General features: G+C 60.3%; 2 protein-coding genes across 3 annotated transcripts in view; both read left to right on the top strand.

Annotated features, from left to right (window-relative positions):
• ATP6V0A2 (ATPase H+ transporting V0 subunit a2) overlaps nucleotides 1-8,667 on the top strand; it is a 39,715-nt gene extending 31,048 nt beyond the window's left edge. Inside the window, exons 16-20 of the mRNA XM_070066095.1 lie at nucleotides 386-505; nucleotides 1,475-1,594; nucleotides 3,008-3,125; nucleotides 5,638-5,809; nucleotides 6,400-8,667. Coding sequence (XP_069922196.1) covers nucleotides 386-505; nucleotides 1,475-1,594; nucleotides 3,008-3,125; nucleotides 5,638-5,809; nucleotides 6,400-6,505 — 636 coding nt within the window. The 3' untranslated portion in view covers nucleotides 6,506-8,667. The remainder of the gene's footprint in view (nucleotides 1-385; nucleotides 506-1,474; nucleotides 1,595-3,007; nucleotides 3,126-5,637; nucleotides 5,810-6,399) is intronic.
• Nucleotides 8,668-8,933: 266 nt separating this feature from the next.
• The window catches only part of DNAH10 (dynein axonemal heavy chain 10), a 130,539-nt gene continuing 124,396 nt past the window's right edge, over nucleotides 8,934-15,076 (top strand). For both annotated transcript variants that reach the window (XM_070066094.1, XM_070066093.1), the window contains exons 1-3: nucleotides 8,934-9,245; nucleotides 11,770-11,883; nucleotides 14,642-14,736. In XM_070066094.1, the coding sequence (XP_069922195.1) occupies nucleotides 9,032-9,245; nucleotides 11,770-11,883; nucleotides 14,642-14,736 (423 nt within the window). In that variant the 5' untranslated portion in view covers nucleotides 8,934-9,031. The remainder of the gene's footprint in view (nucleotides 9,246-11,769; nucleotides 11,884-14,641; nucleotides 14,737-15,076) is intronic.

The following is a 15,076-nucleotide window of genomic DNA, read 5'->3' as shown; positions in this document are numbered from 1 at the left end:
CTGTGGCTTTACCTGCTCGCCACAGCGCCAGCCTGTCAGATACTCATTAATAACAATAATGATCCTCATCCCCATCCCCGTGAGCCCCATGAGTAGGAAAAGGCATTCTGCTTGTATTTTCCCATTTCCAGTGTTTTCAGCAAGGTGCTCCTTGGAGCTTGACTCTGTCTGGAGTTTTCCCACCATTTTCTTCCTGGTCGGAACCCAGAAACCGCCCTGGTCACTGCTGGTCACTGCTGGTCAGCGGTGTTGTGCAGCGCTAGCGCTGGGCTGTGGGCTCAGCCACAGCCGTGCTTGGCCTCACACTGGCTGCGCTGGCTGCGTCTGGAGCTGCCCGGCGCGCCCTCACGGCGTCACTTCCTCCACACCCCCTGTGCCCCCGCAGGAGCACGTCCAGAGAGTGTTGCTGGTGGTCGTCGCCCTGTCTGTCCCCGTCCTCTTCCTGGGAAAGCCCCTGTTTCTGTTGTGGCTACACAATGGGCGCAGCTGCTTTGGCGTGAGCCGGGTAAGTGTGAGCTGCTGCGCGTCTGGGCGCGTGACCGGCTCTGTTCGCAGGGGACTGGGGATGGGTCCCAGGCTCTCGGTGTAAAAGCCAGGGCTGCTTCCTGGGACGCTGGTGCTGTGGGCCGTGCGGAAGCTTCAGGAGCTGGTCCTGTGCCGGGCAGCAGGTCCCGCTGGGGCAGCTTGCCCGCCAGGAGCGAGCTCTCCTTCAGCACAGCTTGGCGTAATTCAGACTTCTTTTCCATATTCCTCCCTTTTTAACTTTTTTTTAAAAAAATTTATTTGAAAGGCAGAGAGACAGGGAGGAGAGAGAGAGAGAGATTGATCTTCCATCCACTGGCTCATTCCTCTAATGGCTGCAATAGCCAGTGTTGGACCAGGCTGAAGCCAGGAGCCAGGAGCTTCCTCCGAGTCTCCCATGTGGGTGCAGGGCCCAACTACTTGGGCCGTCTCCTGCTTTCCCAGGCGCGTTAGCAGGGAGCTGGATCAGAAGTGGAGCAGCTGGGACTTGAACTGGCACTCACTGGGATGCCAGCGTCACAGGTGGCGGCTTACCCGGCTGGGCCCTATTGTGTGTGTGGGTTCATGGGCGCTTGGCTCGTGCCGGTTTGGATGTGGTGGCTAACGCTGCTGTGAACGCGGCGTGTAGCTGCCTCTCTCAGAGTCGATCCCGGCTGTCCTGGGAGGCCGAGCAGAAGCGGAGCCGCCGTGGCGCACGGCAGTGCTGTTGGAGCTGCCGCGGTCACAGGCCGGCGAGCAGCAGCTGCCGCTCCCCGCGTGCTTGCCGGAGTGCCTTTGTTTTCTGTTTCTTTAACGATGGTGTCCTAGTGGGTGTGAAATGATTTTTTTTCTTTTAAAGAGCTTTTTTGTTCCCAGAGAGAGAGCTGAGTCGTGGAGACAGCAGGTGCGTGGTCCTCTGGCTTTGTCGTGGCCAGTGGCTCCCAGGCGCTGACTCGTCTGCTTTGGTTGCCAGAGTGGCTACACCCTCGTGAGGAAGGATAGCGAGGAGGAGGTGTCACTGCTGGGGACGCAGGACGTAGAGGGCGGCGGCGACCCCAGGGAAGACGGCTGCAGGGAGCTGCCGTGCAAAGAGGTGAGTGGAGGCAGGCGGGGGCCCGGCCGACGGGACGTCCGCAGCCCGAAACACAGCGGCGATTCGGGCTTTCCCGAGGCCGCGCGGCTCATCCAGTCGGTGCCGCCACCCAGGAGCACGGGTGTTCATCTCGGGGCTTCACCTGTCTGCTGCTCTCTCCAGCATTAACGGGAGTGACTGCAGACCCTGGTGGCCAGAGCTCGCTGTGGTCGCACACGCTGGAGACCCGCCCCCCTCCCGGTGTCGGGGAGGCCTGCGGCCCGCACTGGGCCAGGACGGGGCTGGTTCTGGAGCGGTGATCACGGTTTCTGGATGTGCACCTGCGAGGCCTTGGTGGGTTTGATGCTTTGTGAGTTTGCTTTCTCCTCTGAAGCTTTTGGCTCCGCCGTGCCAGGAGCCTGGCCACAGCCCGGCGGCCTTCAGTCTTCCCCTGGGAGAGGAGCGCTCTGGCCTGCTCGGCGCTGGCACGGCGAACCCTGGGGGAGCAGCTGGGTAGTGCTGGCTAGGGCATGTGCTGTCACTGGACTGTGCGGAGTGCGGCTCCGACGGCAGAGATGTGTCTCCCCGCTGTGTGGAGCCCAGTGTAGGCAGTGTTGGCCTCCCCTGTGGCTGCTCTCCTCAGTTCCTGGGCAGCCACCTCCGTGCTGTGTCCTCATGTGGCCCCTCCTCCTGTGAGCGCCCCTGGTGTCTCCTCCGGTCCTGGGGATCAGGCTGCACCCTTATGACCACACGTGGCCTCAGCTGTCCCTTCAAAGTCCCTGCCTCAGATACACTCAGGTTGGGGTTAAGGCTTCAGCACGGGAATTTGAGGGACACAGTTCAGTGCGCAAGAGCTGTGGGTAGGGGTCCCCCAGGGTCTCTGGGGCTCAGGTGGGCCCCAGAGAAAGGTGGTGCTGTCCTGGGCAGGTGGAAGCGAGCACTTGGCTCTCCTCTGAGCTGCTGTCTTGTCCTGGAGACTGGCCACTTAATGAGGATTTGACAAAGCTTCTTAGGGTCAGCGCCCTGTCACTGTCCGGCAGTGTAGAGCTTTAACCTGGGACGAGGAGTGCCTGCACAGGGTCAGAGGGAACGAGCTGGGCTGAGAGGACCAGCACCCCTGCTCTGGAGCTGTCACTCGGGGGCCCGGAGCCCCCGCCCCGCCCTCCCCGCCCTCCGGTTCAGCTGTGGACTCTTTCCTTGTGAGCTGTGCTGTAATCGGAGACTGGGCTGTCGGAGACTGCGGCTCTTGGGGCGGTCGTGTGCACAGGGGAAACTGAGGCTGGAGGGGTGCAGAGTTGGGCAGGGGAAGGCTGTGGTTGGCGCAGAGCTGGGACTCCCTGTTCGTCATGCCGGGACCATGCCCACCAGTCTCCTGGAAGCCGGCTCTTCCCCGGCAGGCCTGTGGGGCTGACGCACGCGTGTCATCTCCTGCAGTTTAACTTCGGGGAGATCCTGATGACCCAGGTGATCCACTCCATCGAGTACTGCCTCGGCTGCATCTCCAACACGGCCTCCTACCTGCGGCTCTGGGCCCTGAGCCTGGCTCACGCACGTAAGTCCTCGCTGAGCTCGGTGGGGCGCCGAGGGGTGTCGGCAGCCTCTCTTCCGGTCATTCTGTGAACGCTGAGTACCGCTGAGGTGTCTGGACTTGGGTTCTTGTTTTGGCCTTGCGGTGCTGTGAAAATAATCCCTAACACAGGAGGGCCTTTGAGACTCGCAAGGGGCCAGGACCCTCTGGCAGGCATGCTCTGCTGTTAACACTTTTGTTTTAAAGATTTTACTTATTTATTTCAGGGGTTGAGTCAGACAGAGAGAGGTGTCTTCTATCTACTGGTTCACTCCCCTGATGGCCACAACAGCCGGAGTTGGGCCAGTCTGAAGCCAGGAACCAGCCAGCCGCTTGCAGGTCTCCCATGTTGGGGCAGGGACCCAAGCACTTGGTCTGTCTTCCACTGCTTTCCCAGGCCGTTAGCAGAGAGCTGGATTGGAAGAGGAGCAGCTGGTACATGAACTGGCACCCATATGGGATGCCAGCGCCTAGGGCGGATGCTTAGCCGACTACACTACAGTGCCACCTCCACCCCCACGTGCTTAGCTGACTACACTACAGTGCCGCCCCCACCCCCCCAATGTGCTTAGCCGACTACACTACAGTGCCGCCCCCACCCCCACGTGCTTAGCCGACTACACTACAGTGCCGCCCCCACCCCCACGTGCTTAGCCAACTACACTACAGTGCCGCCCCCACCCCCTGTGCTTAGCCGACTACACTACAGTGCCACCCCCACCCCCACGTGCTTAGCCGACTACACTACAGTGCCACCCCCCACCCCCACGTGCTTAGCCGACTACACTACAGTGCCACCTTCACCCCCGCCACATGCTTAGCCGACTACACTACAATGCCGCCCCCCACCCTCTGTGCTTAGCCGACTACACTACAGTGCCGCCCCCCACCCTCTGTGCTTAGCCGACTACACTACAATGCCGCCCCCCACCCTCTGTGCTTAGCCGACTACACTACAGTGCCACCTCCACCCCCACGTGCTTAGCCGACTACACTACAGTGCCGCCCCCACCCCCACGTGCTTAGCCGACTACACTACAGTGCCGCCCCTCACCCCCACGTGCTTAGCTGACTACACTACAGTGCCACCTTCACCCCCACGTGCTTAGCCGACTACACTACAGTGCCACCTTCACCCCCCCCAACGTGCTTAGCCGACTACACTACAGTGCCGCCCCCACCCCCACGTGCTTAGCCGACTACTACAGTGCCACCTTCACCCCCCCCCCCCCCCCACGTGCTTAGCCGACTACACTACAGTGCTGCCCCTCCACGTGCTTTTGTTTTATGGCCGTTACTTTGTTCAGCCTGCTGCAAGTTACAGGGTTCATTCCCAGCGAGCAGCCCCTACGTGGGGCCCAATGCAGAGTTCTGACTGGCAGAGGCCCAGTGGTGGGCGCGTGCTCAAGTCTCCATTGCCACACGTCCTGGATCAGCCCCCAGCCTGCTGTGGTTGGCCACTGTGTGTCACCATTCAGCCCCTGCACAGACAGCAACTCCTGTAGCTGTGTGGGCTCCTTGAGCAGTGACAGACTGACAGGATGTTCTATAAAAACCGGGAACTGGAAGGGAGAAGGGCCCAGCAGAGATCAACGTAACGAAGCGTGACACCGGGTGGGTGCTGTGGGGCAGGGGTTAAGCTGCTGCGGGGGATGCCGGCATCCCCTATCAGAGTCCCCGAATTCACTCCTCCTTTTTCTTTTTTAAAGATTTATTTATTTATTTGAAAGGCAGAGTTACTTAGAGACAGAGTGAGAGAGAGAGAGAGAGAGAGAGAGGTCTTCCATCCGCTAGTGCACTCCCCAGGTGGCTGCAGATCGCTGGAGCTGGGCCGTTCCAAAGCCAGGAGCCAGGAGCTTCCCCCAGGTCTCCCATGTGGGTGCAGGAGCCCAAGCACTTGGGCCATCTTCCACTGCTCTCCCAGGCCATAGCAGAGAGCTGGATTGGAAGAGGAGCAGCCGGGACTAGAACCAGCGCCCACATGGGATGCCGGCACTGCAGGCGGCAGCTTTACCCGCGTCACCACATCGCTGGCCCCCGAGTTCACTTCTGACCCAGCTTCCTGCTAGGGCGCATCCTGGGAGGCAGCAGATGATGGCTCAGGCGTTTGGGTCCCTGCACCCACGTGTTGTAACTGCACACTAGAGGCCCGATGGCGGCCCTGTCTATGTGGCTGCTCTACTGTGCTCGGGGAAGCCTCCCGACCACGGCTTGTTTGCACTGAAGCACAGCCAGAGGTCTGGGTGAGCCCGGCTGGAGGAGAGCCCATGGCCATCGCCCCACTGTGCACAGGTGCAGCCAGCGGTTCCGTTCCGGGCAGAGCCGGGAGCGGGCGCCTGGTGCCTGTGGCCTGTCCCTGATCTGAGTCAGGATCTGCCGTTGGGAGCAGGGGCTCTGGTTTTCCTGGAGCGCCCGGTCAGGCTCAGGGCGACACACGTGTTCCGTGTGTGGATGCGTGTGTCACGTCCAGCGTTGTCAGAGGCGCGTTCCCTTGCAGAGCTGTCCGACGTGCTGTGGGCCATGCTCATGCGCGTGGGCCTCCGCGTGGACACCACCTACGGCGTGCTGCTGCTGCTCCCGGTCATCGCGCTCTTCGCCGTGCTCACCGTCTTCATCCTCCTGGTCATGGAGGGGCTGTCCGCGTTTCTGCACGCCATCCGCCTGCACTGGTGAGTCCCTGTCCCTGCCAGCGTCCGCTCACGTCCCCCGGGCTCCCACTAGCGCCGGCCACTGCTCACGTCCCCTGGGCTCCCGCCGGCGCCGGCGTCCACTCACGTCCCCCGGGCTCCTGCTAGCGCTGGCATCCACTCACGTCCCCCAGGCTCCTGCTAGCGCCGGCGTCTGCTCACGTCCCTCGGGCTCCCGCTCTGGTTTCTGCACCGTCGTCATGCCGTCAGCAGGTGGACGCCTGCAGAGGTCTCTAAGCACGCATGTCCCGTGCCTCGAGCTCTCCCTGGGTCTGCCAGGTCGCCCTGTCCTACTCTAAGCTGTTTCCACTGTTTCTTACGGCTTTGCACACTGTATCAGTCACTCCAGTGGATCTGGTACCTGACAGCCTCCTGGTGCGGTGGGGGTTGCGTGGGACGGGCAGGATGGGTTCGTGTTTCTGGCACACAGGGAAAAGCCAGCGCTCAGCTAAGTAACAGTTCTCTTGCCAGGAGCATGTGTGGAAAAGCCGCACAGATGTTGTTTCCAGGAAACACAGCAACGTCAAAAATTCACATTAACACGTGGGTTTCTTGTTTGTTTCTTTTTTTAGGGTAGAATTTCAGAACAAATTCTATGCTGGCGCAGGCACCAAATTTGTTCCTTTCTCGTTCAGTCTGCTTTCATCGAGGTTCGGTGGTGAGGACGACGTGGCGTGATGCACTGCTGTGACCCACAGGCGTTCGGAGCTACGGGAATTATCATGTTACAGAATTTCATTTATGTCAGATTTATGATACAAAAAATCTGTCTCATTGATTGCCTTATGAAACAGCCAAATAATCCTGTAAGATATACCTCTTCCTCGTATGTTAAATATTTTGTAAAGTTTTCCAATCTCAGATAGCTAATTTGTTTTCTTTTTGGTTTTTATTATGAGCAGATACAAGTTAATGCCAAATGTTATGTTTAAGTTAGTTCTTAGAATGTCACATTTGGGGAGGAAAGCCAGTTTTGAATGACTAATTGAAAATGGTTTAAATCTTTCATTCCTTTTAGACCTTATTTGAAAAAAAAAAAAGTTATTCTGTCACCTGATGTTGCCAGATAGTATTTTCCAAAAGCTGAAGTTAACTCTACTTTTTTGAAAAAATTTAATGGTAGATAATCGGAAAGATTCACGTTTATTCTGCTTCGTTAAAAACCCGTGAACTTTTCTCTCATGCCGTGCAGAATCACAGGCGGAGGATCGTTTCTCCGGTTTTGTCCTGTTTTAATAATTGGAGAAAATGGGATAAAGGGGTGTAAGTGGTTTTCCCACGTAGGTATTTTTGTAGGAAATCCTTTTCCTGTTCTCCTCACACAGACCAGTTCTGATCATTGTTTGCTGCGGAAGATAAAGTACAGCCCGAGCCTTAGCTCCGTGTGACTGCCGCAGGCGCCCGGAGGGGCCGGGGAGTGAGGGGCTGCAGCAGAGTAGGGCTTTGTCTATTTTTGTAACAGAATATAAATGAAGATATTTTACCAGGAGAGACTGTACTTATCCTTGAGAACAGCATACTTTTTTACCTTCAGACTAGAAATTAGTAACCGAGGTCCCATGAAGAATGAGCTGAGGCCAGACCCCGCCACGGGCGACCACGCCGGCGCCTCCTTGGCCTTGGTCGGCGGGAGTCTGGGCCGCTCCCATTGAACACTCTGCTGCAGTGTGCGTTCTTACAATGTTCCTGCTTCATTTTAGAATTCACTTAGATCATCAGTTCCCAGAAGAAACGTGGGGCATTGTCACGTTCTTACGATGCCAAGTGACACCCTCCAGGGCCTGTGTGTCACCACGCTCCTGGGCCGTGGTGTGGGGCAGAGCTGGGGCCTGGCTTACCAGCCAGGACTGGCAGCGCTGGGCCCCGGGCCCCGGTGCCGAGAGGCAGGCGCACAGCGCCGGGCAGCACAGCCGGGACCGCAGAACTCGGTCCCAAAACAGGCGCTGCTCGCGGTACGGCTGGGCGGCGGCGCCTGTCCTGCCGGGGCCTCGGACCTCGGGTGCTGCTCTCCGCAGGGCCCCCAGGCGAGGGGCGGGCACACCTGATGCCCCCCACGTCTACCCCAGACTAGGGACAGCCAGGGACACGTGCCACCTGCGGGTGTGGCATCGTGGGGGCCTCCTCCGACCCTAATGAGCGCCTAGGAGAGGAGGGTCGCGTCCGCGGTGGTTATGCAGCGTGCGACTCCACGGGAAAGACTCCGGAATTCTAACTGCTGTGGAAGAACTCTGCAAGTACACTTGTGTCTTCCAGGGGAAATTTGGTTTTTTTGGTCACTGGCTGCAGTGATGTGGCCAGAGTGCTGACTTTTGTTTTGTTTTGAAGCTACTGCTTAGAACCTTGCACACTGCATTTTTTTTAAGTATTTATTTGAGAGGCAGAGACAGACAGAGACAGCTGCCATCTGCTGGTTCCCTCCCCAGCGCCTCCCGGGGCTGGCACCAGCAGGAAGCCGGAGCCAGAAGCCAGGGCCGGAGCCGGACTCGGACTCGGACTCCACAGTGAGGACCTGAGCCGGGGCTGCCCCCGGGCCGCCGCCGCCGCGCCATCGGATGCTCCTGGCCCGTTAATGGCGCTCCCCGTGACGCGGGGTGGAGGAGGGGTCCGGGCTGTCACCCGGGCCGTCAGGGTGGCCTGGGCGGGCCGGGGTCTCAGAGACCGCCGCCTGCTGCGTGTCCGCGCTCTGCCTCAGGTCGGGGCGTCCTCCTGTGGAGGCTGCAGCGGGCCCGCCCGGGGCGCCCACGCGTGCTCCCAACACTCCGGGTCCCACGCGGGGCGTCTTCCTGTCGGTACTGGCCCTCTTTTACTAACGACCAATAAAAACGTCTATATTTCTAGAACGTGGCTGTGTGCGTTATTAGAGGGCCCGCGCGCCCCGCCCCTCCCTCCGCGGTGCGGCTCCCGCGGGCACCGGCCACCCCGCGCCCCCGCGCCCCCGCGCCCCCGCCCCTCCACCCCTCCCTCCGCGGTGCGGCTCCCGCGGGCACCGGCCACCCCGCGCCCCCGCGCCCCCGCGCCCCCGCGCCCCCGCGCCCCCACGTTGCCTCGGCCGCATCCGCCCGGGGGCGCGTGGCCCGCGCGCAGGGGCTCGGGGCGCGGGGGCGCGGCGGGCGGCGGCCGTTTCCCGGGCGGCCGTTGCCAGGGGCGCCGTCGCCACAGACGCCCGCCGGTCCGGGCAGCGCAGGCTGCGCCCCGCCAGGCGCCATGGACGACCTGCGGGTGCTGTGGATGCGCGACCGTGTGTACGCGGCCTTCGGGCTCACGGACCCGCAGCTCTTCGAGGAGCTGCTGAGCCGGGACGACGGCGAGGCGGAGGACCTCGTCCTGCACTTCCTCAACCAGAGGAGCGACGAGGAGGCCGCCGCCACGCTCCTCTTCTGCCGCAAGGTGGTGCCGGAGGAGGAGGAGGTGGAGATCGGTGAGCGCCCGCAGGTCCCGGCTGAGGAGGGGGCCGCGCGCGCCGCGGGGTCGGGGGATGCCCAAGCCCGCGGCTCTGGGAAGGCGACGGGCCATCTGCAGTGTTAGCGATGCGCAAACGCCGGATTCCCAGCGCCCCCCACCCGACCCCGGGGAGGCCCCGTCCGCTTTGGGGTGGGCCCCGGGAACTTGGGGGCCCGAGCCGCCGGGAGCCCCCACTGTCTGACCCGCTCCACAGCGGCGGGGACCCTGACTGCATTTTTGAAAAGGAAACAAACCCCGAAACAGGGGCCTGGCTCTGGCGCCCTGGGAGAGCGTCTGCAGAGCTGGTGGCCGTGGTCCCCATGTCCATGTGCGGGGCTCCTCCTGGGTGGCCCGATCCCACGTGGACACAGGTCGGTCTGGCCTCACAGGAGCCCCTGGTGAATTCACTCAGAAATCCCGGGGCTGCCTCCCCTGGGCCCTGGTGTTGCCCTACCCTTGTGCCTCCTCTCCTTGGTCACTGCCAGGTGACCAGGCCAAGCTGCTGATCCTGGAGGGACCGGCCTGTGGGGTTCTGGCTAGAGCGGGGAGAGCTCCACTCGCTCCCTTGACTGTTGAGCCCCCAGCCCCACAGAGCCCGGGGTCTCACCGGATCCTCTGGGGGAGGGAAGCTCAGTCCAGAGGACCGGTGGCCTTCGTCCCTTCTTCCTGCCTGTCTCTCCCCTGCTCACGGCAGGACACAGATGGATGTGGGAGGGGGTGAGGAAGTGGGGGCGTCCCCCCCCCCCCCCCCCCCCCCGGTAGCAGCCAGCCCCGGGTGCTGTTCCGACAGGGACACAATGTGGTCGTATGTATGTACCACCAAATACTTTTTAAAAATTGCACACGTATTGCCAGAGTGGTGTTCTCCTAACACCGTGTAGAATTGGGTAAAGTAAAATGTGGGAAAGCAGGCGTTGAGCAGCCCTTAAGCCCCGGCGCTCCTCCCGTTCCTGCAGGTGACCACTGTTGATATCTGTGTGTATCCTGCCAGATCCTTCTCAGATATTTATCATCTGTATCGTTCTCTATGTGATTATATATATGTGTAAAATGCCAGCATAGAGATGTATAAAGGGTCCCTAAGATCTTTTTTTTTTTTTTTTTTAAGATTGATTTCTTTATTTGAAAGGCAGAGTTACAGAGAGGGAGAGAGAGAAATAGAGAGAGGAGAGATCGATTCTCTGGTTCACTCCCCAAATGGCCACCGTGACCAGGGCTGGGCCAGGTTGAAGCCTGGAGCTGCTTCTGGGCTTCCCACGTGGGTGCAGGGGCCCATGCCATCTCCTGCTGCTTTCCCAGGCACATTAGCAGGGCGTTGGATCAGAAGTGGAGCAGCTGGGACTCGAACCGGTGCCTGTATGGGATGCCGGCACTGCAGGCAGTGGCTTAACTCACTGTGCCACAGTGCTGGTCCCCTTAGGATCTTACTGTAGTGTTATTTTGTGCCTTGTCCTCCCCTGTCCTGTGTGTCCGGGGATTTCTTCCATGTCTCCCTAACTTTAAGTGCATGGATCCACCCTGCGTGTCTGGTGTTTGGCTTCTCAGAGTACTAACCCCATAGCTGCCGGTGTGTCTGCAGCACGCAGTTTACCCAGGAATTGGTCTGCAGTTCGCACAGGTCCTGCCAGTCTGCTGTGCAGAGTGGCTCCACGGTGCCCGACCCCAGCACCGTGCTGGCAGGTTACAGTTTAAAAAACATTTTTTGCCAATCCCTTAGATGAAATTAGACATATTTCCTTATTCTAATTCATGTTTACATGATTTTTTAAATTTTTTTAGACAGGCAGAGTGGACAGTGAGAGAGAGAGACAGACAGAAAGGTCTTCCTTTTGCCGTTGGTTTACCCTCCAATGGCCGCTGCAGCCGGCGCATTGCGCTGATCCGAAGGCAGGAGCCAGGTGCTTCTCCTGGTCTCCCATGGGGTGCAGGGCCCAAGCACCTGGGCCATCCTCCACTGCACTCCCGGGCCACAGCAGAGAGCTGGCCTGGAAGAGGGGCAACCGGGACAGAATCCGGCGCCCCGACCAGGACTAGAACCCGGTGTGCCGGCGCCGCAAGCGGAGGATTAGCCTAGTGAGCCGCGGTGCTGGCCTGTTTACGTGATTATTTTGAGTCTTTTTGTTTCTTCAGTTTTAAAAATTTTGGTACTGTCCACGTGACACACAGTGTGCTGTCTTCACTGACGTCAAACGCCTGGCTTGGCGACCTCACATAGCATTCCCGATGTCCAGCACCCCTGGGCCTCGTGCTCAGGCTGGTGGGTCATTTCTGTGTCTCTGGGCTGGGGCAGGGGGGCTCTGTGGTCATTCTTGTGGCCCTGGCCCCTCGGCAGAATTTGCATGGTCTTTCCTTGCTGTCGCCGAAAGCTGGCTCCAGTAACTGGGCTCTTTCTGGGTTGCTGAGACAGACACCGCTCCCTAGTGAGCCACTTCCCCACCTCTGGGTCTTGTGCAGTGCAAACTTACATTCTGTCTTTCCTTCCTGGCTGTGTGGCTTTGAAGATGACGTACCTGTGCTGTCCGAGGAGGCGAATGAGGAAGAAGAGACCGGCGCTGAGAAAACAGAGCACGTGGACAAAGCTCCCAGTGTGGCGCCGGCAGTGGACAAAGCTCCAGGTGTGGTACCAGTGTCGGGCCCCGGGGCAGGCAGCCTGTGAAGGCTTCACCGGGAGGAGGGTGTGCGTCTTTGCAGAGGGCCACTGCGGGGCTGTCAGCAGGTGCACCGAGTGTCCCAGGGCGGCGCCAGCTGGCTGAAAGTGATGCGTGTCACATTCCTAGTTCTGGGGACCGGCCGAAGGCCAGTGACAGGGGCCACTCCTTGGCCTCTCTAGCTTCCGTGGCTGCGTCAGCCCCGTCCCTGCCTTTGTGGTCACCTGGCCTTTCCCTATGCATTTGTCTTCCTCTCCTGCCTCTTTGTGTTTTCAAAAAATTTTTTTTTTTTTTTTTTTTTTTTACAGGCAGAGTGGATAGTGAGAGAGAGAGACAGAGAGAGAAAGGTCTTCCTTTGCCGTTGGTTCACCCTCCAATGGCCGCCGCGGCCGGCGCGCTGCGGCCGGCGCACCGCACTGATCCGATGGCAGGAGCCAGGAGCCAGGTGCTTTTCCTGGTCTCCCATGGGGTGCAGGGCCCAAGCACCTGGGCCATCCTCCACTGCACTCCCTGGCCACAGCAGAGGGCTGGCCTGGAAGAGGGGCAACCGGGACAGAATCCGGCGCCCCGACCGGGACTAGAACCCGGTGTGCCGGCGCCGCAAGGCGGAGGATTAGCCTAGTGAGCCGCGGCGCCGGCCTTGTTTTCAAAAAATTTAAGAGGGAGAGAGAGAGAGAGAGAGAGACAGGCTTCCCGTGGTTCACTCCCCAAATACCTGTAACAGCTGGAACTGGGCCGGGCGGAAGCCAGGAGCCTGGAGCTCCGCCTGGGTCTCCCATGTGGGTGACAGGGGTCCAAGCACTTGAGCCACCGCCTGCTGCCTCCCATGGTGGATACTGGATCAGAAGTGGAGGAGCGGGGACTTGAACCAGGCGCTCTGAAATGGGATGTGGGGAGTCCCAGGCAGCATTTTTTTTTTTTAAAGATTTATTTACTTGAAAGAGTTACAGAGAGAAAGAGAGAATCTTCTACCAGGACTGAGCCAGGTTGAAGCCAGGAGCCAGGAACTCACCCGGTCTCCCCCGTGGGCATAGGGGCCCAAGCTCTTGGGCCATCCTCTGCTGCTTTCCGGAAGTGGGAGCAGCTGGGACTCGAACTGGCGCCTGCAGCGGATGCCCCCTTACCCTGTTGTGCCACAGCACGGCCCGGGTCCAGCAGCGTCTGAGCTGCGGCACTAAGTGGCCGCCGTGAGGCAGGCGTCTTTAATAAGACCCGGCAGCCAGAGCGGTTACCGAGGCCTCCTAGGGGACAGCAGACCCAGGACCGGGGGAGATGGGGCCGGAAGGCCGGGGAAGTGAGGGGGCGTTACTTCCGGGTCAGGGGGTGTGTACCGATTCTGATTGACACCTGGCCACTGTACTTTCCCAGGGGCATGGTGTGCTGACCGAATCGAGGGCCGGGGACCTCCAGCCGGGGTCTCAGTGAGGCCAGTGATGTCTTTGGTCTGGCCCTGCCAAGGCAACCACAGAATTCAGCCCATCTGTAGCAGGCTGGTTTTCACGTTGATCACTTTGTATGGCTCGCCAGTGGTGTTACAAGCACCCACATGGTGGCCGGCCCTGTGGCCTAGTAGGCTACGTTTCTGCCTGCAGTGCCGTTATCCCGTTTGGGTGCTGGTTCTAGTCCCGGCTGCTCCTCTTCCCATCCAGCTCTCTGCTGTGGCCTGGGAAAGCAGTAGAAGATGGCCCAAGTGCTTAGGCCCCCAGCACCCACATGGGAGACCACAAAGAAGCTCCTGGCTCCTGGCTTTGGATTGGCTTGGCTCCAGCCATTGTGACCATTTGGGGAGTGAATCAGTGCATGGAAGACCTCTCTCTCTCTCGGTATCTGTGCCTCTCAAATAAATAAATAAAATCTTAAAAAAAATCCGCAGGGCCCCCAGCAGAAACAAGGTCGTTTCTTTGTGTTGGGAAGCTTGGAACTCCTCTCCCGTGATAGCACGGGGCAGCCCAGGCTCGCCTGGGGCCGAAGCACTTGTGGACCTGCCGTGTGTCCCTTTCCACTTCAAGCCGACTTCACTGCGGCGTCAGCGGCGGCCTCGGTGTCTGTGCCGGTCGGTGGTGAGCGGCACCCGGCTGCGTTGGTCCTGCCGCCTGTCAGCTGCTTCCTCTGCCAGCTCAGGTGCTGGGTGCTTCTCGGTGTGACCCCCGGGATCTGACCGCGGGAAGTGACCCCCCGTTCTCTGGGTGAGGGAAGCAGCAGCCGGGAGGGGTCCCCGCCTCCTCCGAGTCGGTTCTGGAGCCACACTGGCTGTGTGCAGCGCTGACCGCGACAGCTGAGCCCTGCAGAAATCCCTCCGTTCCCTGTGACTGACTGCCAGCTGTGCTGGGGCCCCCGGGGCCGAGGCCTGGTGCTCCCCCGGCTGCCCCAGGTGCACTGACCATGGGGACTTGAGAGAACCGCCGTCTTGTGCCCCATGGGGTTTGAGTCCTGCAGAGGAGGAGGAAGTGGTGACCTGTCCACTGTGGCTCTCATGGATGCTAAGTCGCCTGTTAGGTGAAAAGCTGAGAACCCCCTCGCTGGGCTCTGGAACTGGACACACACACGCACACACACGCACATGCACACGCGCGTGTTGATTCCTCGTGGACAGCGGTCCGGGATGCCCCACAGCTTTTCCTCCGGCAAGGATGCGTTTGCGCACGGTGCGCATGCGCGGGGAACGGCACGGGGCAGGAATCCCGGCTTTCTGCCCGTTTCACCTCGCGCCCATCCTGTTTTGCAGCTAAGAACCTGCAGCTGAGAAGCGAGTCCATCGCCCCGCCTTCCCTCGGCGGAGACGACGAAGAAGCAGCAAGCTCAGAAAGAGTCTCCCCCAAAGTACGCCCGGCTCTGCGTCCTCACTGGGCGGGTAGCGGGCCGGTGTGTCCCCGCTGAGCCCGGACATGGCGCAGCCAGGGGACAGATGGCGCTGGGGTCCCCGGGGCCTCCCTCGGATCCAGGGGGACCGTGTGCACTCAGTCACCGTGCGTGGCCACGTTCACCACGTTCTGCCACCACAGCAGTAGCCCCAGTCTGGGGCCCTGGGCTTCGCTTGGGAGCCCCACGCGGGGCCTGCCTTTCTCAGACCGGGAGTCTCTGGACGACCCTCCCGCTTTTCCTGGAGGTCAGACAGCCACGCAGCTGCCGTGCAGGGCCGGTCCCCGAGGCCAGCGGAGGG

This window comes from Oryctolagus cuniculus, chromosome 21, assembly GCF_964237555.1.
Source record: "Oryctolagus cuniculus chromosome 21, mOryCun1.1, whole genome shotgun sequence".
NCBI classification, from domain to species: Eukaryota; Metazoa; Chordata; class Mammalia; order Lagomorpha; family Leporidae; genus Oryctolagus; species Oryctolagus cuniculus.
This window is presented reverse-complemented; position numbering and strand designations above follow the sequence as displayed.